This window comes from Emys orbicularis, chromosome 12 (assembly GCF_028017835.1).
Source record: "Emys orbicularis isolate rEmyOrb1 chromosome 12, rEmyOrb1.hap1, whole genome shotgun sequence".
In the NCBI taxonomy this organism is placed as follows: domain Eukaryota; kingdom Metazoa; phylum Chordata; order Testudines; family Emydidae; genus Emys; species Emys orbicularis.
Window position 1 is genome coordinate 36,713,027 of NC_088694.1, and position 25,465 is coordinate 36,738,491.

Sequence of the window (25,465 nt, forward strand, 5' to 3'; positions counted from 1 at the left end):
CAGTGGTGAAGAACAGGTTAAACCAGTCCAGGGAGGACCCTTGGTGCAGCCTCCTAGCTAAGACACCTGTCCCCACCCCTCCTACTCTTACAGGACCCTGACATTCAATTCCCTGGCTTAACAAGGTTCTTTCAACTGAGGGTGACCCCCTCATTTGGGACAGGTTAAGCACAGTCCTGCTTCCCTGTATTCCTAAAATAATTACAACATTGGTAACCATATTTCACTACCCCTGCATTCATTACTAAGGTGATTTGTAACCCAACACCTGCCAAAGTTGATCACTTTGACACTGCGCTATCTGCTGAATATGTAAGCAGAGCAGGAGCAAACTGTATTTACATAAACACACCCAAAGTCTCTCCCACTCCCAGCTAGCTGTCAGGGAAGCATTCATTCAGACCCACTAGAGAAGAAAGGAAGGAGAGAGAGAAAATTCTATCAATTGTTTTTAATTTAAACTCAAAATTGGAAATTTGGAAAATCTATTCCAGCTCTAGTTTTGACCAAAAAAAGTAAGGCTTGTTGAAAATTTGCCAATGAAACCTGGGTTTTCAATTAAAGGTTTTCACAAAAAGAGTCTGCTCTATGCAGAAAATTTTGATTTTTTTTTAATAAAAAAATTGGAAATATTTCAGCCAAAAACAAGTATATTAAGCTGAAGTCTGAAATATTTAAATTTGGATATGGTTCCTCAGTGCCTTGCGGAAGTTGTAGTTCAACCTCATGGGCCATTTTCCTTTATGGGCCATGCACCTAAGATGTACTACATCTCCCATGATACACCAGTTGGCAGTGGGAATCTACAAAAGGGGTGATAAGGGAGATGTAGTCCTGATCAGGAATTCTGGTCAATAAATGAGAATGGAAGTGTGAGGCACCTGAACTACAACTCCCACAAAATGTTGTGTGGTATTAAGTCAAATGCCTTGCAGACTATTAAGTATAGTATATCAACACTATTACTTCAGCAACAGTCCCTGTGCCCCTCATCCTGAAGCTTTTCTCAGATGTATGCCCTGATGGGCTCTATTATTATTGTCCCCCTGTATGCTGATCCTCGTCTCTTACATACATATCATCTACACCATCCTGGCTCTTACCTTTATATAGAAAATTGATTAGTGGTCCAGTCTTAGAGGGTAACAATAAAATAGTGAGACAGGAGTAGTCAAGCTTGGTTGTCTTTATTAATAAAGTTGCCTTTATTATTTAAGAATAGTGCATAACAAGGAGAGACCTGCAATATCCAATCCTTATGGAACCAAAGGCTGCAGCCCAAGGCAGTCTAATCCCAGTTCTGTCTGATCCAATTAATAACCCAAACATACACTCTTTTATAGTTAGATGTGTTGACAATCTATAACTTCTCTTTTTACACTCAAGATAATTACTCATAATCTGATTTCTCTGATACAGATATTGCAATAGTCAAACTTCCCATACTAACATGACTAGTACATCTTGCATTCAGAACACTTGTTCTGTTAAAGAGAATATTGTACTAAACATTAAATGACTAAACTTCTCGTTCTCACTAAATTAAATTTTTCTGCTTTTAATAAAGGTGATACAATTTAGCATTATTACTACAAATTATTCTTAAATGTTGCTGGGAGTTTGGATCACTTGATAATAGGTCTTCACTGAGAAATAGGCCCTTTAGCCTAATCGTCAGGAGACAGCAGGCAAAAAGCCTTCCCTACATGCTTTCCACACTTCATTGTAGTGACTCTCTTCTACAGTAAAGGCAGCTTGACCTACCTATGACCTAAGTCCAGCTACTCCCCAGATACCAAAAAGCTGCTATATTTCACCTACACCGAACTCACTCCCATGCTAAACCACATGATCTACAGCCTGAAGAAGAACAAGGTGAAGGCCCCCTGAGGAAAACACTGGGCAAGAAAATGTGTTGACCGCAATGTTGGTTGTTTTGCTACAGAAGTGAGTATTTCAACTAACAAGAAGGCTGAAATGAGCCTCTTAAAATCTGTGTTTGACCAGAGTTCATCATCACTAGACCTGAGGTCAAAATTACAAAGGTGGGAATTTTAAAAGCACCTAAGCTATGCAGCTATCTCCCATTGTAAACAATGAGGTGACTAACTCACTTTGGCAGTTTTGGAAATCTTCCTAAGTGCCTATCTCCCTATTTAGATCCTTTGAAAATCTTGCTGTGCATTGAAAACTTTCTGTTGAAATCTTTCCTCGAAGGAAAGAAGTTTTCAAGAAAACAGAAATTGTATTGGGGAAGAAAATCCATTTTCATCAAATTATTTGGAGGTTTTACAGAAAAAAATAAAACAAAACAAAAATGGAAACCAAAACCTGATTTTTTTTTATCTTTGCGGGCTTTTGGTATTTCTATTACAATCTGAATTATTTCAAAGAAAATATGTTTCCCTACGGGATTTTTTCCCTGTGACCAGCTCTAATTATAACTGGCTTGGAAGGATTAGATTTTTATTGGTAAATGTTGGCAAATATTGATTTCAATGTACACACACAAAGCAACAAAAATATTTCTAGCAATAATAACCAAAATTTACAGCTAGGCAAATAAGAAAAATGCTGCTTGAGAACTTAACAGTGTTCAGTTTAAGGATACTGACTTTGTATATTTTGACATGTGATATTGACTATTTGTTTTAATGATTATAAAGCTGTAACTCTTTGAATCTCAACATTTTCTGCCATTAAACAACTATTGTCTGACATCCTCCTGTTGTATGAATGCCCCCATGATTTCCCTCAACCCTGAAAAAGGTTTGAACAACTCATTTTATTTTTCACATGAATTACTCATTATTATTTCACTACTCTTTGTCTGTACAAAGTGCAAGCTGGTCTCCATATTGGAAGAGAAGGTTCGAGGTCTGGAGAAAAGAGTATCGACTCTGCGTTGCATCAGAGAAAATGAAGATTTCTTGGACAGATGTCAGGAGATGCTTCTACGGCCACATTGTTCTGAAGATTCAGAGCAGGCGCAGCAGGGATGGAAGGATGGTGAAGAAGTTTGGCAGCATGTGACCTCCAGAAGGAGAAAGAGGAGCATCCATGTACCAGCAATGGAGATACAGGTGAGCTATCATTTCCATGTTCTCTCTACAGGTACTAATGCGGAGAGTGGACTAGATGTCCCATCTGAAGGAAGGGAGCAGAAGGAGACTCCACTGATTGGAAGGCAAAAGATGCACTGTCCTAGGAATGAGGGTTCCACAACCACCACTCCCAAGAGGAGGAGGAGGGTGGTGGTGGTCGGGGACTCCCTCCTCAGGGGGACTGAGTCATCTATCTGCCGCCCCGACCGGGAAAACCGAGAAGTCTGCTGCTTGCCAGGAGCTAGGATACACGATGTGACGGAGAGACTGCCGAGACTCATCAAGCCCTCGGATCGCTACCCCTTACTGCTTCTCCACGTGGAAACCAATAATACTGCCAAGAATGACCTTGAGTGGATCACTGCAGACTACGTGGCTCTGGGAAGAAGGATAAAGGAGTTTGAGGCGCAAGTGGTGTTCTCGTCCATCCTCCCTGTGCAAGGAAAAGGCCTGGGTAGAGACTGTCGAATCGTGGAAGTCAACAAATGGCTACGCAGGTGGTGTCGGAGAGAAGGCTTTGGATTCTTCGACCATGGGATGGTGTTCCAAGAAGGAGGAGTGCTAGGCAGAGACGGGCTCCACTTAACAAAGAGAGGGAAGAGCATCTTCGCAAGCAGGCTGGCTAACCTAGTGAGGAGGGCTTTAAACTAGGTTCACCGGGGGAAGCAGACCAAAGCCCTGAGATAAGTGGGGAAATGGGATCCTGGGAGGAAGCACGAGCAGGAGAGCGTAAGAGGGGAGGACTCCTGTCTCATACTGAGAAAGCGGGACGATCGATGAGGTATCTTAAGTGCCTATACACAAATGCAAGAAGCCTGGGAAACAAGCAGGGAGAACTGGAAGTCCTGGCACAGTCAGGGAACTATGATGCGATTGGAATAACAGAAACTTGGTGGGATAACTCACATGACTGGAGTACTGTCATGGATGGATATAAACTGTTCAGGAAGGACAGGCAGGGCAGAAAAGGTGGGGGAGTTGCGCTGTATGTAAGAGAGGAGTATGACTGCTCAGAGCTCCGGTATGAAACTGCAGAAAAACCTGAGAGTCTCTGGATAAACTTGAGAAGTGTGAGCAACAAGGGTGATGTCATGGTCGGAGTCTGCTATAGACCATCAGACCAGGGGGATGAGGTGGACGAGCCTTTCTTCTGGCAACTAACAGAAGTTGCTAGATCGCAGGCCCTGGTTCTCATGGGAGACTTTAATCACCCTGATATCTGCTGGGAGAGCAATACAGTGGTGCACAGACAATCCAGGAAGTTTTTGGAAAGTGTAGGGGACAATTTCCTGGTGCAAGTGCTGGAGGAACCAACTAGGGGCAGAGCTTTTCTTGACCTGCTGCTCACAAACAGGGAAGAATTAGTAGGGGAAGCGAAAGTGGATGGGAACCTGGGAGGCAGTAACCGTGAGATGGTCGAGTTCAGGATCCTGACACAAGGAAGAAAGGAGAGCAGCAGAATACGGACCCTGGACTTCAGAAAAGCAGACTTTGACTCCCTCAGGGAACAGATGGGCAGGATCCCCTGGGAGAATAACATGAAGGGCAAAGGGGTCCAGGAGAGCTGGCTGTATTTTAAAGAATCCTTATTGCGGTTGCAGGAACAAACCATCCCGATGTGTAGAAAGAATAGTAAATATGGCAGGCGACCAGCTTGGCTTAACAGTGAAATCCTTGCTGACCTTAAACGCAAAAAAGAAGCTTACAAGAAGTGGAAGATTGGACAAATGACCAGGGAGGAGTATAAAAATATCACTCAGGCATGCAAGAGTGAAATCAGGAAGGCCAAATCGCACTTGGAGTTGCAGCTAGCAAGAGATGTTAAGAGTAACAAGAAGGGTTTCTTCAGGTATGTTAGCAACAAGAAGAAAGTCAAGGAAAGTGTGTGACCCTTACTCAATGAGGGAGGCAACCTAGTGACAGAGGATGTGGAAAAAGCTAATGTACTCAATGCTTTTTTTACCTCTGTCTTCACAAACAAGGTCAGCTCCCAGACTGCTGGACTGGGCAGCACAGTATGGGGACAAGGTGACCAGCCCTCCGTGGAGAAAGAAGTGGTTCAGGACTATTTAGAAAAACTGGATGAGCACAAATCCATGGGGCCGGATGCGCTGCATCCGAGGGTGCTAAAGGAGTTGACGGATGTGATTGCGGAGCCATTGGCCATCATCTTTGAAAACTCATGGCGATCGGGGGAGGTCCCGGATGACTGGAAAAAGGCTAATGTAGTGCCCATCTTTAAAAAAGGGAAGAAGGAGGATCCGGGGAACTACAGGCCAGTCAGCCTCACCTCAGTCCCTGGAAAAATCATGGAGCAGGTCCTCAAGGAATCAATTATGAAACACTTAGAGGAGAGGAAAGTGATCAGGAACAGTCAGCATGGATTCACCAAGGGGAAGTCGTGCCTGACTAACCTAATTGCCTTCTATGATGAGATAACTGGCTCTGTGGATGAGGGGAAAGCAGTGGATGTGTTATTCCTTGACTTTAGCAAAGCTTTTGATACGGTCTCCCACAGTATTCTTGCCGCCAAGTTAAAGAAGTATGGACTGGATGAATGGACTGTAAGGTGGATAGAAAGCTGGCTAGATCGTCGGGCTCAATGGGTAGTGATCAATGGCTCCATGTCTAGTTGGCAGCCGGTTTCAAGCTGAGTGCCCCAAGGGTCGGTCCTGGGGCCAGTTTTGTTTAATATCTTTATTAATGATCTGGAGGATGGTGTGGACTGCACTCTCAGCAAGTTTGCACATGACACTAAACTGGGAGGCGTGGTAGATACACTGGAGGGTAGGGTTCGGATACAGAGGGACCTAGACAAATTAGAGGATTGGGCCAAAAAAAACCTGATGAGGTTCAACAAGGACAAGTGTAGAGTCCTGCACTTAGGACGGAAGAATCCTATGCACTGCTACAGACTAGGGACCGGATGGCTAGGTAGCAGTTCTGCAGAAAAGGACCTAGGGGTCACAGTGGACGAGAAGCTGGATATGAGTCAACAGTGTGCTCTTCTTGCCAAGAAGGCTAACGGCATTTTGGGCTGTATAAGTAGGGGCATTGCCAGCAGATTGAGGAACGTGATCGTTCCCCTTTATTCGACATTGGTGAGGCCTCATCTGGAGTACTGTGTCCAGTTTTGGGCCCCACACTACAAGAAGGATGTGGAAATATTGGAAAGAGTCCAGCGGAGGGCAACAAAAATGATTAGGGGTCTGGAGCACATGACTTATGAGGAGAGGCTGAGGGAACTGGGATTGTTTAGTCTCCAGAAGAGAAGAATGAGGGGGGATTTGATAGCTGCTTTCAATTACCTGAAGGGAGGTTCCAAAGAGGATGGAGCTTGGTTGTTCTCAGTGGTGGCAGATGACAGAACAAGGAGCAATGGTCTCAAGTTGCAGTGGGGGAGGTCTAGGTTGGATATTAGGAAACACTATTTCACTAGGAGGGTGGTGAAGCACTGGAATGCGTTACCTAGGGAGGTGGTGGAATCTCCTTCCTTGGAGGTTTTTAAGGCCCGGCTTGACAAAGCCCTGGCTGGGATTATTTAGTTGGGAATTGGTCCTGCTTTGAGCAGGGGGTTGGACTAGATGACCTCCTGAGGTCCCTTCCAACCCTGATATTCTATGATTCTATGATACTGTTTGAAATATCAGCTGCTCAAGCTGAGAGCTGGTTGGACTGCCCTGGAGCCACATCTCCATCCCCCTTCATGGAGAATATTTAATGTTTTGGTTTTTGCTCTTAGTCAGAATGAAGCCTGATTTTGAAATATCAAACTCCTCCATGAAATGGAATAGCTTTCTTTGCCCACCCCTATTGAGGCCGGTGTTTCTATGAGAATCTAAAATATATGGGCTTAATCACATTCCCGTGATCCTTTAATGTATCAACAGCAGCAGGCCTGAGACCTGTCATGAAAGTATGACTCTGATTCTTAGAAATGCACATTATCTCATCAGCACTTGATGCTCAAGAGACCTAAGAGTAAAGAAATAAGTGCTCAAGGGAGATTACCCCTACCACAACTCAATATGGTTCACTACATCGAAAACTTGGCCTGGGATTTTCAAGGGAAGCTAAAAGGATTAAGTGCCAAATTCCTGTTGAATGTCAGAAGAATTTGAGTGTCTAATTACTTGTGACATCTTAAAAGAATCCCAGCCATGATCACCATGGTATTGGTTCTTTCCTCTGACATAGCTGGTATTGTTGGAGACAGGACGATCACGTGGACTTTCAACAAGATTTGGGTGCCTAACTCCACTAGGCCCCTTTTAAAATCACAGCTAAGGACAGTTACAAAAACTACTTAGGCCTTCTTTCTGCATCATTAATAAAACTGCCATCTCTTGACCATTTTAAGATCACATTTAAGGCAGCAACCAAAACCATGGAAGAAGGGGGAAAAAAAGAATTTGAGGCAAAGAAAGACATTGTGGGACTGTCTGACATGTAAATTTCACTCCTAACTTTTCCTCCCTTATAAGTTCATTCAAAAAGAGGAACTTAGTGACAGCTACATTTTGGTGGAAGGCCACATTTTACCAATAGCTCTCCTCAAGGCATCTTTTACCTCCTGGTTCCTCAGGCTGTAGACAATGGGGTTGAACATGGGAGTCACCACCGTGTAGAGGAGGGAGAACACCTTGTTGAAGTCCAGAGACTGGTTTCCTGATGGTGCCACATACATGGTGATCAGAGCCCCATAGAACATTGAAACCACAATGAGGTGAGAGGAACAGGTGGAAAAGGCCTTTTTCCTGCCAGTGGTGGATGGGATTCTCAGGATGGTCAGGATGACATAGATGTAGGACGTGATGGTCAGGACAAATGGGATCATTGATATAGTAGAGGCAGAGATTAGAGCTGTTATCTCTATCAGGCTAGTATCAGTACATGGAAGCTTCAACACAGCTGTTAAATCGCAGAAAAAGTGGTTGATCTCATGAGGACCGCAGAAGGGCAACAGGGATGCCATAATTACTGTGAAGGAAGGAGCCACAAAGCCTAATGCCCAAGAAGCAAAGGCCAGCAGAAAGGAAAACCTGGGGCTCATATTGCTTGCATAATGCAGTGGATCACATATTGCCAAGTACCGGTCATAGGACATCCCAGTCAGGAGGAAACACTCAGTAGCACCCAGAAAGCTAAAAACAAACAACTGAAGGAAACAGCCCAGGAGAGAAATGGTCTTGTCACCTGTCGCAAGACTCACCAGCAGCCTGGGGATGATATTGGAGACATAGCCAGTTTCCAGGAAGGATAAATTGCTGAGGAAGAAATACATGGGGGTGTGTAGGTGGTGATCAGTCCACACGGTCAGAATGAGGAGAAGGTTCCCAGCAATGGTTGCTAGGTAGATGACAAAGAACACCACAAAGAGGGTTATCTGCAGCTTGGGAAAAGTCTCAAATCCTACAAGCAGGAACTCTGTAATGAGTGTATGGTTTCCTTTCTCTAGTCCAGCCATTGGTTATCTAAAGGGGAATAAAATAGGGTTGATAAAAATTCATCGAATTTAAGGCAAGAAGAGACCAATGTGATCATCTAGTCTGACCTCCAACATAACACAGGTTAGAGAATTTCCCCAAATGATTCTTGCATCACGCCCATATCTTATGGTTGAATGAGAGCACATCTCTTGGAGAGAGATTCAAATTTTGATTTGGAGACTTCAAACTTGATACTTTTTTATTTTTTGGTGAATTTACAAGCTCAGTTGATAACGGTAACTGTGTTGATATCATAAAGTTTTGTGAGGTATTTGACTTAGCACTGCATGACATTCTGATTAATTAATTAATTAATTCTAATTAATGCACAATGTCACATATCTAGAAGAAAGTAGGTCGCATATACAGGATTGAGGACTGTACCATCAAAAGCAGTTACTCTGAAAAGGGCTTGGGTGTTATGTAGATAACCAACTGAATTTGAGATCCCAGTGTGACGATGTGGCTAAGGCCTGGTCTACACTACGAGTTTAGGTCGACTTTAGCCGCGTTAAATCGAATTAAGCCTGGACACGTTCACACGACGAAGCCCTTTCTTTCGACTTAAAGGGCCCTTTAAACCGGTTTCTTTACTCCACCTCCGACGAGGGGATTAGCGATAAAATCGGCCTTAGGGGGTCGGAATTGGGGTAGTGTGGACGGAATTCGACGTTATTGGCCTCCGGGAGCTATCCCACAGTGCTTCATTGTGACCGCTCTGGACAGCACTCTCAACTCAGATGCACTGGCCAGGTAGACAGGAAAAGCCCCGCGAACGTTTGAATTTCATTTCCTCTTTGCTCAGCGTGGAGAGCACAGGTGACCACGCAGAGCTCATCAGCACAGGTAACCGTGATGGAGTCCCAGGATCGCAAAAGAGCTCCAGCATGGACAGAACGGGAGGTATGGGATCTGCTCGCCATATGGGGAGATGAATCAGTGCTGGCTGAACTCCGAAGCAGTAAACGAAATGGCAAAATATTAGAAAAGGTCTCCAAGGCCATGAAGGACAGAGGCCATAACAGGGACGCACAGCAGTGCCGCGTGAAAATTAAGGAGCTAAGGCAAGCCTACCACAAAGAAAGAGAAGCAAACGGAAGGTCCGGGGCAGAGCCGCAAACATGCCGCTCCTACGCGGAGCTGCATGCCATTCTAGGGGGTGCAGCCACCACTACCCCAACCATGTGCTATGACTCCCTCATTGGAGAAACACACAGGGAAGAGGGTTCGGAAGAGGAGGATGGAGAAAATGTAGATAGCTCACAGCTGCAAGGAAGCGGAGAAACCGGTTTCCCTAACAGCCAGGATATGTTTGTCACCCTGGACCTGGAACCAGTAACCCCCGAACTCACCGAAGACCCTGAGGGCACACAGGGGACCTCTGGTGAGTGTACCTTTGTAAATATTACACATGGTTTAAAAGCAAGCGTGTTTAATGATTAATGATTAATTTGCCCTGGCAATCGCGGCCAGTACAGCTACTGGAAAAGTCTGTTAACGTGTATGGGGATGGAGCGGAAATCCTCCAGGGACATCTCCAGAAAGCTCTCCTTCATGTACTCCCAAAGCCTTTGCAAAAGGTTTCTGGGGAGGGCTGCCTTATCCCGTCCACCATGGCAGGACACTTTACCACGCCAGGCCAGTAGCACGTAGTCTGGAATCATTGCATAACAAAGCATGGCAGCGTATGGTCCTGGTGTTTGCTGGCATGCAGACAACATCCATTCCTTATCGCTCTTTGTTATCCTCAGGAGAGTGATATCATTCACGGTCACCTGGTTGAAATGGGGCAATTTTATTAAGGGGACATTCAGAGGTGCCCCTTCCTGCTCTGCTGAACAGAAATATTCCCCGCTGTTAGCCACGCGGTGGGGGGGAGGGGTGAAGTGATCATCCCAGAGAATTGGGTGTGTGGGGGAGGGGAGTTAGTTGGGTTTGTGCTGCATGTTAACCCTGAAACCGCAGCCCCTCCTTTTACATTGCAAACCCATTTTAAATGGCCAACCCAACGGGTGCTTGGTATGGGAAATGAGAGCACTACTGTTTGAAACCATTCCCACATGTTAAGAAGGTTAAAAAAGCCAAAAGACTGTGTCTTACCATGGCTGCCTGCAAGCTGAAATCTGTGGCCTGGCACTGTGTGAGTGATCTCTCACACCAAACCGGCAGGCCCTCAATATAAGAGGAAAAATGCGACCTTGTAACGAAAGCACATGTGCTGTGTAATGTGAACAGCAAAATTTAACGTGAAAGATTGTACCCATTGTTCTCTAAAATGTGTCTTTTTTAACCACCTCTCCCTTCTCCTCCACCAGCTGCAAATGTTTCTCCTTCACAGAGGCTAGTGAAGATTAGAAAGAGAAAACGTAGGACGCGTGATGACATGTTTACAGAGCTACAGATGTCCTCCCACGCTGACAGAGCACAGCAGAATGCGTGGAGGCAGTCAATGACTGATTACAGAAAAGCACAATATGAACGAGAGGAGAGGTGGCATGCTGAATCGCGAGATGAACAGAGCAAGTTGCGGGCTGAAGATGATAGGTGGCGTCAGCTTGCACACAGAAGGCAAGAGTCGATGCTCCGGCTGCTGGAGCATCAAACTGATATGCTCCAGCGTATGGTTGAGCTGCAGGAAAGGCAGCAGGAGCAGAGACCGCCGCTACAGCCCCTGTGTAACCAACAGCCCTCCTCCCCAAGTTCCATAGCCTCCTCACCCAGACGCCCAAGAACACGGTGGGGGGGCCTCCGGCCACCCAGTCACTCCACCCCAGATGATTGCCCTAGCATCAGAAGGCTGGCCTTCAATAAGAGTTAAAGTTTTAAACTGCAGTGTGTCCTTTTCCTTCCCTCCTCCCCCACCCATCCCGGGCTACCTTTGCAATTATCCCCCTAGTTGTGTGATGAATTAATAAAGAATGCATGAATGTGAAGTAACAATGACTTTATTGCCTCTGCAAGCGGTGCTCGAAGGGGGAAGGGGAGGGTGTGGTGGTTGGCTTACAGGGAAGTAGAGTGAACCGGGTGGGGGGGGGCGGAGGGTTCATCAAGGAGGAACAAACAGAAGTTTCACACCGTAGCCTGGCCAGTCACAAAACTCATTTTCAAAGCTTCTCTGATGCGCACCGCGCCCTGCTGTGCTCCTCTAACCGCCCTTGTGTCTGGCTGCGCGTAATCAGCGGCCAGGCGATTTGCCTCAACCTCCCACCCCGCCATAAATGTCTCCCCCTTACTCTCACAGATATTGTGGAGCGCACAGCAAGCAGCAATAACAATGGGGATATTCTTTTCACTAAGGTCTGAGCGAGTCAGTAAGCTGCACCAGCGCGCTTTTAAACGTCCAAATGCACATTCCACCACCATTCGGCACTTGCTCAGCCTGTAGTTGAACAGGTCCTGACTCCTGTCCAGGCTGCCTGTGTACGGCTTCATGAGCCATGGCATTAAGGGGTAGGCTGGGTCCCCAAGGATCACGATAGGCATTTCAACATCCCCAATGGTTATTTTCTGGTCCGGGAAGAAAGTCCCTTCCTCCAGCTTTCGAAACAGAGCAGAGTTCCTGAAGACGCGAGCATCATGTACCCTTCCCGGCCAGCCCACGTTGATGTTGGTGAAACGTCCCTTGTGATCCACCAGGGCTTGCAGCAGCATTGAAAAGTACCCCTTGTGGTTTATGTACTCGGTGGCTTGGTGCTCCGGTGACAAGATAGGGATATGGGTTTCGTCTATGGCCCCACCACAGTTTGGGAATCCCATTGCAGCAAAGCCATCCACTATGGCCTGCACGTTTCCCAGAGTCACTACCCTTGATATCACCAGGTCTTTCATTGCCCTGGCAACTTGGATCACAGCAGCCCCCACAGTAGATTTGCCCACTCCAAATTGATTCCCGACTGACCGGTAGCTATCTGGCATTGCAAGCTTCCACAGGGCTATCGCCACTCGCTTCTCAACTGTGAGGGCTGCTCTCATCCTGGTATTCTGGCGCTTCAGGGCAGGGGAAAGCAAGTCACAAAGTTCCATGAAAGTGCCCTTACGCATGCGAAAGTTTCGCAGCCACTGGGAATCGTCCCACACCTGCAGCACGATGCGGTCCCACCAGTCTGTGCTTGTTTCCCGGGCCCAGAATCGGCGTTCCACGGCATGAACCTGCCCCAGTAACACCATGATTTCCACATTGCTGGGGCCTGTGCCTTGTGAGAGGTCTATGCCCATGTCAATTTCCTCATCACTCTCATCGCCGCGCTGCAATCGCCTCCTCGGCTGGTCCTGGTTTTGCTTTGGCATGTCCTGGCTCTGCATATACTCCAGGACAATGCGCGTGGTGTTCATAGTGCTCATAATTGCCGCGGTGATCTGAGCGGGCTCCATGATCCAAGTGCTAGCTATAGCGTCTGGTCTGAAAAAAGGTGCGAAACTAGTATCTGACGGACCAGGGGAAGGAGGGAGGGAGGGAGGGAGGGGCGAGTGATGACATGGCGTACAGGTACAGGGAATTAAAATCAACAAAGGTGGCTGTGCATCAGGGAGAAACACAAACAACTGTCACACAGAATGGCCCCCCCCAAAGATTGAACTCAAAAGCCTGGGTTTAGCAGGCCATTGATTTGACGGAGGGAGGGGGAAGCAAATGAATACAGAACAAATCTATTTTTTACATCTTAAGACGATGGTGCAGCATGACTGATAGCCCTCGGCATCTTCTGGGTGCTTGGCAGCAAATACTGGGCGCTTGGCAGTTATGATGACGATGGCCTTCAGGCCTATTGCACGATCTGCTGCTCAGGGAAGACTCTGCTAATGTGCGATGATCCAACAGGGCGCTTGGCAGAAAATGGCATACTACGACTGATAGCCATCATCGTCATTGTGAAGGCAGCAGAATATGACTGGGGGGATAGGGGACATACGGAGTTCCAGCCACTGCTGTACAATGACGACGGTTACCAGTCATAATACACCATCTACTGCCAAAAGGCAAAAGGTAAGGGGCTGGTGCAATGCAGCCCTACGGCTGCCAGCCCCACAGCTGCCAGCACCCAGATCGCCGATGAAGGCTACCAGTCATGCTGCACCGTCTACCGCCAAAAGGCAGTTAGCTGCTGGTGCTGTGTAGCAATGCAGTCCCATGTCTGCCGGCACCCAGATGACATATGGTGACGGTGAACTGATCTGAGCGGGCTCCATGCTTGCCGTGGTATGTTGTCTGCACAGGTAACCCAGGTAAAAAGGCGCAAATCTATTGTCTGCCGTTGCTCTGATGGAGGGGGAGGGGCCTGACGACATGTACTCAGAACCCCCCGCGACACTGTTTTGCATCATTCGGGCATTGGGATCTCAACCCAGAATTCCAATGGGCGGCGGAGACTGCAGGAACTGTGGGATAGCTACCCATAGTGCAATGCGCCGGAAGTCTACGCTAGCCTCGGTACTGTGGACGCGGTCCGCCGACTTAATGCACTTAGAGCATTTTATGTGGGGACACACACAATCGGCTGTATACAACCGATTTCTATAAAACCGGCTTCTATTAATTCGACCTAATTTCGTAGTGTAGACATACCCTAAGAGAGTTAATCAGTCTCTGGATGTATAAAAAGGGAATATTGAGTAGGAATAGAGAGGTGGCATTGCATACATATACAGCATTACTGTGCCCGTGACTGCAATACTGTTTCCAGTTCTGGTGTCCACACTTCAAAAAGGATCTTGAAAAATTGGGAAGTGTTAAAAAAAGAGCTGTGAGAATGATCGTGGGTTTGAAAAATCTGCCTTACAGTGAGGCACTCAAGAAGCTCAATTTATTTAGCTTACACAAGAGAATGTTAAGAAGCAACTTGATCACAGTCTGTATGTTCCTAGACAGGGAGAAGAGTTCCGACTGTAGACATCTGTTTGATCTAGCAGATAAAGAATTAAATGGTTAGAACCTGAAGCTAGACAAATTCAGATTTGAAGTAAGGGAGCACATTTTTTTTAAAAAAATGAGAGTAAATATCATTGGAACAATTTACCCAGGGATGTGGTGGATTTTAGTCTTTAAAATGAGATTGGATGTCTCTTTCAAATGTTCAGATTTGACTAGGAGTTTTGTGCTGGATTCAGATCTGGTAAAGGTACTCCAAGTGTCACAGCTAAATGCAAGATGGAACAGATTCTTTAGCATAAGTAGTTAGCACATATCAAAAAGGACCATTCAAGGTAAAGTAGGCCATTAACCCTTTTGCAGTCATTTGGCAAAAACAGGGGGTTAGTGCATTGCATATTGTTGTAATAAGCCAAGCCATAAATCCAGTGTCTCTGTTCAGTCCAGGATTTTTAGTGTCTAGCAGAGTTATGAATTTAAGCTTCCAGGCTCATCTTTTGAAAGTGTGGTGGGCAGATACTCCACCAGAGAAGCAGATTGCATCATGGAACGGGCCACCCAAATACTCCGTGACAACCTGCTTCAATACAGAAATAAACCCCCCTCTGACCGCACACCAATAGTTGTCACGGACCACTCCGCACTGGATCCATACAGGGTATCATCAAACAACTATGACCTATATTCAATGGGGACCCGATCCTGAAATAAATCTTTCCTGAACTCCCACTTCTGGCCTTCATGCAACTCCCCCCAACCCCTCCAAGCTCATCATCAGAAGCAAGCTCCCCACAGACCAGGACTTCCCAGATATAGACTGGAGGACAAGTGCTAGTAATAATAATAGGGCTCAGATTTTCCTGGATGTGATAGCTGATGGATTCCTTCACCAAGTAGTTGCTGAGCGAACAAGGGGGGATGCCATTTTAGATTTGGTTTTGGTGAGTAGTGAGGACCTTATAGAAGAAATGGTTGTAGGGGATAAACTTGGTTCGAGTGATCATGAGCTAATTCAGTTCAAACTAAATGGAAGAATAAACAAAACTAGATCTGTGACCAGGGTTTTTTTATTTCAAAAGGGCTAACTTTAAAAAATTAAGGAAATTAGTTAGGGAAGTGGTTTGGACTGAAGACCTTGTGGATCTAAAGGCAGTGGAGGCCTGGAATTACTTCAAGTCAAAGTTTCAGAAACTATCAGAAGCCTGCATCCCAAGAAAGGGGGAAAAATTCATAGGCAGGAGTTGTAGACCAAGCTGGATGAGCAAGCATCTCAGAGAGGTGATTAAGAAAAAGCAGAAAGCCTACAAGGAGTGGAAGATGGGAGGGATCAGCAAGGAAAACTACCTTATTGAGGTCAGAGCATGTAGGGATAAAGTGAGAAAGGCCAAAAGCCATGTAGAGTTGGACCTTGCAAAGGGAATTAAAACCAATAGTAAAAGGTTCTATAGCCATATAAATAAGAAGAAAACAAAGAAAGAAGAAGTGGGATGGAGTGGAGGTTAAGGATAATCTAGGCATGGCCCAATATCTAAACAAATACTTTGCCTCAGTTTTTAATTAGGCTAATGAGGAGTTTAGGGATAATGGTAGGATGACAAATGGGAATGAGGATATGGAGGTAGATATTACCATATCCGAGGTAGAAGCCAAACTCGAACAGCTTAATGGACTAAATCGGGTGCCCAGATAATCTTCATCCAAGAATATTAAAGGAACTGGCACATGAAATTGCAAGCCCATTAGCAAGAATTTTTAATGAATCTGTAAACTCAGGGGTTGTACCGTATGACTGGAGAATTGCTAACATAGTTCCTATTTTTAAGAAAGGAAAGAAAAGTGATCCTGGTAACTACAGGCCTGTTAGTTTGACATCTGTAGTATGCAAGGTCTTGGGGAAAAAACTGAAGGAAAAAGTAGTAAAAAAAAGCTAATGCAGTCTTGGGATGCATCAGGTGAGGTATTTCCAGTAGAGATAAGGAGGTGTTAGTACGGTTATACAAGGCACTGGTGAGACCTCATCTGGAATATTGTGTGCAGTTCTGGTCTCCCATGTTTAAGAAGGATGAATTCAAACTGGAACAGGTACAGAGAAGGGCTACTAGGATGATACAAGGAATGGAAAACTGTCTTATGAAAGGAGACTCAAAGAGTTTGGCTTGTTTAGCCTAACCAAAAGAAGGCTGAGGGGAGATATGATTGCTCTTTATAAATATATCAGAGGGATAAATATCAGGGAGGGAAAGGAATTATTTAAGCTCAGTACCAATGTGGACACAAGAACAAATGGATATAAACTGGACATCAGCAAGTTTAGACTTGAAATTAGATGACGGTTTCTAACCATCAGAGGAGTGAAGTTCTGGAACAGCCTCCCAAGGGGAGCAGTGGGGGAAAAAGACATATCTGGCTTCAAGACTAAGCTTGATAAGTTTATGGAGGGGATGGTATGATGGGATAGCCTAATTTTGGCAATTAATTGATCTTTGACTATTAGCGGTAAATATGCCCAATGGCCTGTGATGGGATGTTAGATGGGGTGGTATCTGAGTTACTACAGAGAATTCTTTTCTGGGTGCTGGCTGGTGAGTCTTGCCCACATGCTCAGCATTTAGCTGATTGCCATATTTGGGGTCGGGAAGTAATTTTCCTCCAGGGCAGATTGGCAGAGGCCCTGGGGGTTTTTCGCCTTCCTCTGCAGCATGGGACACGGGTTGCTTGCCGGAGGATTCTATGCACCTTGAGGTCTTTAAACCATGATTTGAGGACTTCAATAACTCAGACATAGGTTATGGGTTTGTTACAGGAGTGGATGGGTGAGATTCTGTGGCCTGTGTTGTGCAGGAGGTCAGATTAGACGATCATAATGGTCCCGTCTGACCTTAAAGTCTATGATTCTATGATTCTATGACACACCAACACAAAAGAGCAACAGACCCTGCCATAACAGATGCAAAACCTGCAGACATATCTCCACTGCTACAATGATCAACACTCCCCAGAACACACCTTTCAAGATCCATGGGTCCTACACATGCCTATCCCAACATGTGGTGTATCTCATCCCGTGCACTAAGTGACCCAATAACAGCTATCTGGGTGAAATCGACAGTCACTACACACTCAAATAAACTCACACAGGAAAATGATAGAAGACAAAAACACCATGTCACCTGTGAGTGAACACTTTTCACAAAGCTATCACTCTATATCTGACCTATCATCCTCATCCTGCACAACACTTTCAAAAGATAAGCCTGGGAGCTTAAATTCATAACTTTGCTAAACCCTAAAAATCCTGGACTGAACAGAGACCTTGGATTTATGGCTTATTACAAAGATGTGTAGTGTACTAACCCTTCTTTTTGTCCTGTGACTGCAGAGGTATTAATGGGCCACTCTAACTTGAATGGTCCCTTAGAATATGTGCTAACTACTTATACTAAACAATCTGTTCTACCTTGCATTTTGCGGTGACCCTTGAAATACCTTTCCCAGACTTTCAGAAGAGCTCTGTGTGGCTTGAAAGCTTGTCTCTCTCACCAACAGAAGTTGGTCCAATAAAAGATATTACCTCACCCACTTTGTCTCTCTGAAACCCAGATGGAGCTGCAGGTTGATATGTTGTTGGTACACAGGGCAGTGTGGCCACATCCCCATCACCGAGAGTGGAAGACCGGCAAGAAGATTCCACCCCAAGACAGGGAAGACCAGAAAAAGGGAAATGGGGCAGCTGACCTGTCACCATGTCACTGACAAACACTGATTAGTTCATTCTCCGCACATGTAACACAGCAGAAAGGGCAGTGTTTTTTCTCTCTTTTTCATAGACGGGCAACTGGGACATGAAAGGAGGTTGGGGAAGTTGTAGGGCCTGTGGAAATTTGGGGAAGTTCTCTGGCCTGTGTTATACAGGATGTCAGAGTAGATGATCACAATGGTCCCTTCTGGCCTTGGACTCTATGAAGCTATGATTCTATACGTTATTTTACCCAGAAATGGAAAGTTACTATTCAAGTGTCCTATTGTCTGTTATTTTCAAAGGGGCAAGCTATAACTTTCAGTGGGAGCCAGAAAATTAAGCTCAGTTGAAAAAAACCTCAGCCATGATGAATAAGAACTGTGATGGAGAATAACACTGAAAATACTCCTGTGCCATTCCATCAATTAATAAGATGTCTTCTTCTGGAATATTGTGTTCTGGTACTGATCTCCCCATCTCATAATGGGATAGAGCAGAAATAGAGGGAGTTCAGATCTGGACAGGAAAAAAAAAGTTTGAAAGAATGAAAACAATATTTGTTGAAAAGATAGATGGAAACAAAAGGGACTGTTATGTGGAGCTAGCTGGGAAGATATTTTCTACCCTATGAACAATTTTGATGAAAATGAAAAAAAACCTAAAATATTATTGAAATGTTTGGAGTCTTCATTGAAAAAACACACACCCCCAATTTGGGGGGATGGGGAGATTGGTTGTCAAAAACAAACAACTAAACAAACTTAACACTTTTTTTTATTTTCTTTTTTTCAACGAAACCACTTTTTTTATTAAAACAATTTATTTTGGTGAATTTTCTGTTTCCTCAAAAAGCTATTTCCCATCTAAAGAAATTTTTGCAAAGAAAAAAAAGAATATCAATTTTGATTAAACAAAAAACAAAAAGAAAAAAAAATTACCTGTTGTGAAAGTTGACACTTCATCCATTCTGTCTTGAACAGTAATCAGACATATTCCATTGGCAACATCTCTCTCTCTCTCTCTCATATAAAACACAGCCTCCATCCATCCAGCATGCACCCAGCCATATCTAAGACAAACACAATTATATCAGACAGAATGAGGTAAATCCTCAGAATGGTCCACTGACAAAATTCATTCAGGAAAGAATCTTTGGCTTTTAGGTCCCTTGGGTTTTTATTGTTTAATTTCAGATCACTAAGACCCAGGGAATTCTTCCTCTCTCTCTCTCTGTCTCCTCCCACTTCCCACTCTTTCCTGTTTCATGGATTTTACAAATATTGTGGCATGTGCTACCAAAGGGATCTATTAACATGTTTATGTAGCTGCGACCTTAGGCAATTTTACTCATGTCACTGTGACCCCAGAGGAGACAATCTGGCTATTTAATCTCATGTCGTAAATGAGATCTCTTCTGACCAAGCCACTTTTATCTTTCTTTGAAACTTTGAAGCAGAGTCATCTAGAGATTGGGTTATTTTCAGAGTTTATGGCCAAATTCTCTAGAGGTATCTGAAGTCAGCCTTTAGTTGTGTGCAGCTAGTGACATGATCTCAAAAAAAAAAAAAAAAAAAAAAAAAAACCCTGTAAGATATCAGCATGGCTTTTCTATATTGTAGGCAGACAGGATGGAATATTTAAGTTTGAGGACTAGACTCCAAACTATCTGACTCCCATCCCTTACCCTCTGCTGCCCCCAAGGGCATTTAGGGAAGTATCATCCACTTTCTCTTCCCCCGACTCAAGAAAGAGCCAAGCCCTTGGAGCCTGACAGACCCAAATAAAGCAGCAGCCAAATTTCACTAGGTACATCCTACCCGGTGACCACAATCTACTTGGTGACTCACATGTGCAGTGCTCATTTCATGGGTGGAGTTCAGAAGAGTATCACCACTACTTTTTCCCCCAGATCTACCTAGGACCTCACCCACCCACTGTTTTTTTTTCTGCCAGATGGTGGCACTACAGAGGAACCTGAGGCATGTCAACAGCAAGTGTCCCATGAATCACCAATGGATCATAGCCCATAGTTTGGTTAACTGTTGTATCAACCTATTTTTTGTTTGGTTTTCTGGTTGGTATTTGCAGCATTCAACCAGCTTCTGTCATGAGCACCAACCTAAGGAGCAATGAAACAGTTGCCTTGATTACAAACATGTGGTCTTTCATAGCAGGAAAACCAAGATGTGGGCAGCTCAAAAAGGCACAATTAAGAGATGTTATGGTTATGGCGCTAATTGCACCTCCAACCACCCTGTGGTCTCTCCGAGTGCATTGGCTCACGTGTTTGGTCTCTTGCCCGTGGAATCTTATGATCCTTCTACTCTTGGACCAGGACCTGGGTACAACCCCTCATCTAATGCCAACCTCTTATTACTGAATAAGTTCAACTGGACACATGTGTTTCCTCCCTTTGGGGGCCTATGACCACTGATATGGTGATAAACAGTCTTCTGAAAACAAGTTCAGTTATTAGCAAACAGAACAAAGCTTTAGATGAAATCATTTCAAAACAACAACCAGACCACATGCATGTTTTGACTCCTCTAATCTTACATTTCACTAAAGCTAAGTCTAATGGTCCTTCCACTTAAGTTACAGGAATAGAACAGAACCAATTTACCTTCTCTTAGTAAATCAAGGAGCTTTTGGTCCTATTTTGTCTTCCAGAGCATGACTCCCCTAGTCTGTCTTTCAGAAAAGCTCTGTTTTTTAAAAAGAAACCACGCTCACTACGTCTCTCTGGCCATCAATTACAATATTGTTCAGCAATCTGTGTTACAGGCCTGAGGTGTGAAATCTTCTTTCTTCTCTCTCAGACCTGTTTCTCACAGTCAGCCAGCCAAACATGCTAAGATGCTGCTCCCAGATGGTTGCTCAGTTGTTTGGTGATTAGACTCATTCAGCCGTAATGGCTCACAATCATCGCTCTTGCAACTGGTGGGGGGAGATGTGCTGTAACTGTGTCCTCCCCCTTACATTTCAATATGACATCTGTGAAATCTAGTACATAAGCCATATTTTGGGGTAGAGATCAAGGTTCACCACTGATTGCCCCACTTTTGTCATAACAGGTTTTACGCATTTTGATTTATTTTCTATGTAAACCATGGTTTATTGTTTCATATTTGTCTGAAATACCAGATCATAGAATCAGAGAAATGTTGGGCTGGAAGGTACCTTGAGAAGTCATCAAGTCCAGCCCATGTGCTGAGGCCGAACTGAGTAAACATAGACCATCCCTGACAGATGTTTGCCCAACCTGTTCTTAAAATCCTCCAATGATGGGGATTCCACAACCCCCCTTGGGAGCTTGTTCCAGAGCTCAGCTACCCTGAGACTTAAAAAGTTTTTCCTAATACCTAACCTAAATCTCCCTGGCTGCAGATTAAGCCCATTCTTGTCCTCCCTACAGTGGACATCGAGAACAATCGATCACCTTCCTCTTTATAACAACCTTTAACATATGTGTAGACTGTTATCAGGTCCCCTCTCAGTCTTATTTCCTCAATATTAAACATGCCCACTTGTTTTATCCTTTCCTCACAGGTCAGGTTTTCTAAACCTTTTATCTCTCCTCTAGACTTGCTCCAATTTGTCCAATCTGGCACACAGAACTGGATACAGCACTCCAACTGTTTATGTAGACATTGCTAAAGCTGCTTCTTTCAATGAAAATAGGAGGTCAGAATAAATGATCATAATGGTCCCTTCTGATCTTAAAGTCTAAAGTCTATGAGGTGATTGTGCTCTAATAATTTAGTGAATGCTTGGGGCTGGGGTAAATTTACCCTTGTAAAGATGACCAGAATCACACAAAGCCCATGTACTTAAGTCCCTCTTAAATCTTCAAAATATGATTCTGAAAATCGCACAATTCAGGGAATCTGTCTATGCACAGCTTATGAATTCTGGTGGATGTTATGAAATTGTTGAATCATGGAATGCCTCAGCGAGAGCAGATGGTTGACAGGACTGTAGCACATCCCTTTCGGACAGGGTACGAGGGTGGGTCATTAAATCGTAATGTTCACCTATTCAGAAGGAACTGGGAAACCAGTTCAGCCAAAGCTGTCTACACTACATCCTATGTTGGCAAAACTTATGTTGCTTAGGGGTGTGAATATTCCACCCATCCCCCGAGCGACATAAGTTACACCAACATAAGTGCTCGTGTGCACAGCACTATGTCAGAGGGAGAGCTTCTCCTGCCGACACAGCTTATGCCGCTCGCAGAGATGGGGTTTTATGCCGATCGAAGAGCTCTCTCCCGTCGGCACAGAGCATCTTCACCACATGTGCCCTGCAGTGGGGCAGCTGTACTGGTGCAGTCCTGTACGTATAGACATGGTCCAAGTTTCTCTGCAGGGCTCTCTAGTGTGGAAAATGCCCTGTAGCAGAACAAAGAAACCCAGGCAGAGGTGCGAGCCTTTAGAAACCACGGAGGCTCAGTGAGTCAGGAGGAGACACACAGAAAACATTGGGCAGGAGAGAGGGCAGGCTTGCTTCCCTAGCAGGGGGTTCTTGTTTAACTCTGGGACCAATGAGGGAGAAGGAAGCTAGCTGACTTAGAGAGAGAAAGAAAGACTCCATGATTCAGAGATGCAGCCATGTGGACGTGCGGTGGATCCTGGACACCCCAGAGGACTCTGTCATAAGCCCAGAGAATGCTCCAGAATAATGAGGAAATTGAGGCAAGGAAATGCATGTTGGTGTGTTTATTATTTCTGCCTGGATCTACATATTTTCTGTGATACATAAAGAGTTCAAGAACCCTATGCAGAGCCTGCCAGTGTGTCTGTTTGTGTCACTGTCACGTGCTTCATAAGAGCTGTTGTGTGAGAATGATACACTCTTGGTCCGAGATGCTCAGGTTTCTTCATTCAAATTTTTATTTGAACCAAAAGCACACCTTGTGATGACAGTTCCTATTAGAGTGAGAAATAACAGATGTACAGAAAAATATAGGCATCGGTCACCTTCTCCTGGGGTGTAGGTGGGTCGCAATGACATTCTCCTAACACACGCTCCCAACCCCCTTACATTCTAATACAGATATACCCATCCATGACGTCATGGGGAATCACTCAGACCCATAAGAGGTTCTACCACCACCTGCCATGTAACTTTCCAGAAGTCACATCTTCTAATTTACATATTCATTACTCTTTTCCAATCAACATGAAGTATTGTGTGTCTTGTCCAACTCATACAATGTGCATGCATATGTTTCAGCTTGCATAATGTTTGCTGTCCACGCTATTTTTGTGTTGTTATTTCTCTTTTCTAATTGGTTTATTACCACTATTCGCGCTCCAGTCCAATGTACTTGACCAGGCCATTTTACCCTTTACTCCATATAGGGATTTTCCTATTTTTCCTCAAGCAGGTTTTGGCAGTTTGTTCTGGCATCTTCTCTATAGTCTCTTCTCTGTACATATCACCCTTGTCCTACACAGTGGCTTATAAATGTCATTTAAGTAAGTTTACATAAAAACAAGTCAGAAAAGCAACACCCATGCCAAACAAAGGCTCGGCCAAAAGGCAGCCAAGGCAGAATAATCATAGAATCATAGAATCATAGAATATCAGGGTTGGAAGGGACCTCAAGAGGTCATCTAGTCCAACCCCCTGCTCAAAGCAGGACCAATTCCCAACTAAATCATCCCAGCCAGGGCTTTGTCAAGCCGGGCCTTAAAAACCTCCAAGGAAGGAGACTCCACCACCTCCCTAGGTAACGCATTCCAGTGCTTCACCACCCTCCTAGTGAAATAGTGTTTCCTAATATCCAACCTGGACCTCCCCCACTGCAACTTGAGACCATTGCTCCTTGTTCTGTCATCTGCCACCACTGAGAACAGCCGAGCTCCATCCTCTTTGGAACCTCCCTTCAGGTAGTTGAAGGCTGCTATCAAATCCCCCCTCATTCTTCTCTTCTGGAGACTAAACAATCCCAGTTCCCTCAGCCTCTCCTCATAAGTCATGTGCTCCAGACCCCTAATCATTTTTGTTGCCCTCCGCTGGACTCTTTCCAATTTTTCCACATCCTTCTTGTAGTGTGGGGCCCAAAATTGGACACAGTATTCCAGATGAGGCCTCACCAATGTCGAATAAAGGGGAACGATCACGTTCCTCGATCTGCTGGCAATGCCCCTACTTATACAGCCCAAAATGCCGTTAGCCTTCTTGGCAACAAGAGCACACTGTTGACTCATATCCAGCTTCTCGTCCACTGTGACCCCTAGGTCCTTTTCTGCAGAACTGCTACCTAGCCATTCGGTCCCTAGTCTGTAGCAGTGCATGGGATTCTTCCGTCCTAAGTGCAGGACTCTGCACTTATCCTTGTTGAACCTCATCAGGTTTTTTTTGGCCCAATCCTCTAATTTGTCTAGGTCCCTCTGTATCCGATCCCTACCCTCTAGTGTATCTACCACGCCTCCTAGTTTAGTGTCATCTGCAAACTTGCTGAGAGTGCAGTCCACACCATCCTCCAGATCATTAATAAAGATATTAAACAAAACCGGCCCCAGGACCGACCCTTGGGGCACTCCGCTTGAAACCGGCTGCCAACTAGACATGGAGCCATTGATCACTACCCGTTGAGCCCGACGATCTAGCCAGCTTTCTATCCACCTTACAGTCCATTCATCCAGCCCATATTTCTTTAACTTGGCGGCAAGAATACTGTGGGAGACTGTATCAAAAGCTTTGCTAAAGTCAAGGAATAACACATCCACTGCTTTCCCCTCATCCACAGAGCCAGTTATCTCATCATAGAAGGCAATTAGGTTAGTCAGGCACGACTTCCCTTTGGTGAATCCATGCTGACTGTTCCTGATCACTTTCCTCTCCTCTAAGTGTTTCATAATTGATTCCTTGAGGACCTGTTCCATGATTTTTCCAGGGACTGAGGTGAGGCTGACTGGCCTGTAGTTCCCCGGATCCTCCTTCTTCCCTTTTTTAAAGATGGGCACTACATTAGCCTTTTTCCAGTCATCCGGGACCTCCCCCGATCGCCATGAGTTTTCAAAAATAATGGCTAATGGCTCTGCAATCTCATCCGCCAACTCCTTTAGCACCCTCGGATGCAGCGCATCCGGCCCCATGGACTTGTGCACATCCAGTTTTTCTAAATAGTCCCGAACCACTTCTTTCTCCACATAGGGCTGGTCACCTTCTCCCCATATTGTGCTGCCCAGTGCAGCAGTCTGGGAGCTGACCTTGTTTGTGAAGACAGAGGCAAAAAAATCATTGAGTACATTAGCTT

At 45.0% G+C, this 25,465-nt stretch overlaps 1 protein-coding gene across 1 annotated transcript; it reads right to left on the reverse strand.

Moving 5' to 3' along the window:
• Positions 1–7,617: 7,617 nt before the first annotated feature.
• Positions 7,618–8,571, reverse strand: LOC135886100 (olfactory receptor 6C74-like). Its single transcript, XM_065413979.1, has one exon. The coding sequence runs from the start codon at positions 8,569–8,571 to the stop codon at positions 7,618–7,620; it is 954 nt and encodes a 317-aa protein (XP_065270051.1).
• Between the last annotated feature and the right edge of the window lie 16,894 nt (positions 8,572–25,465).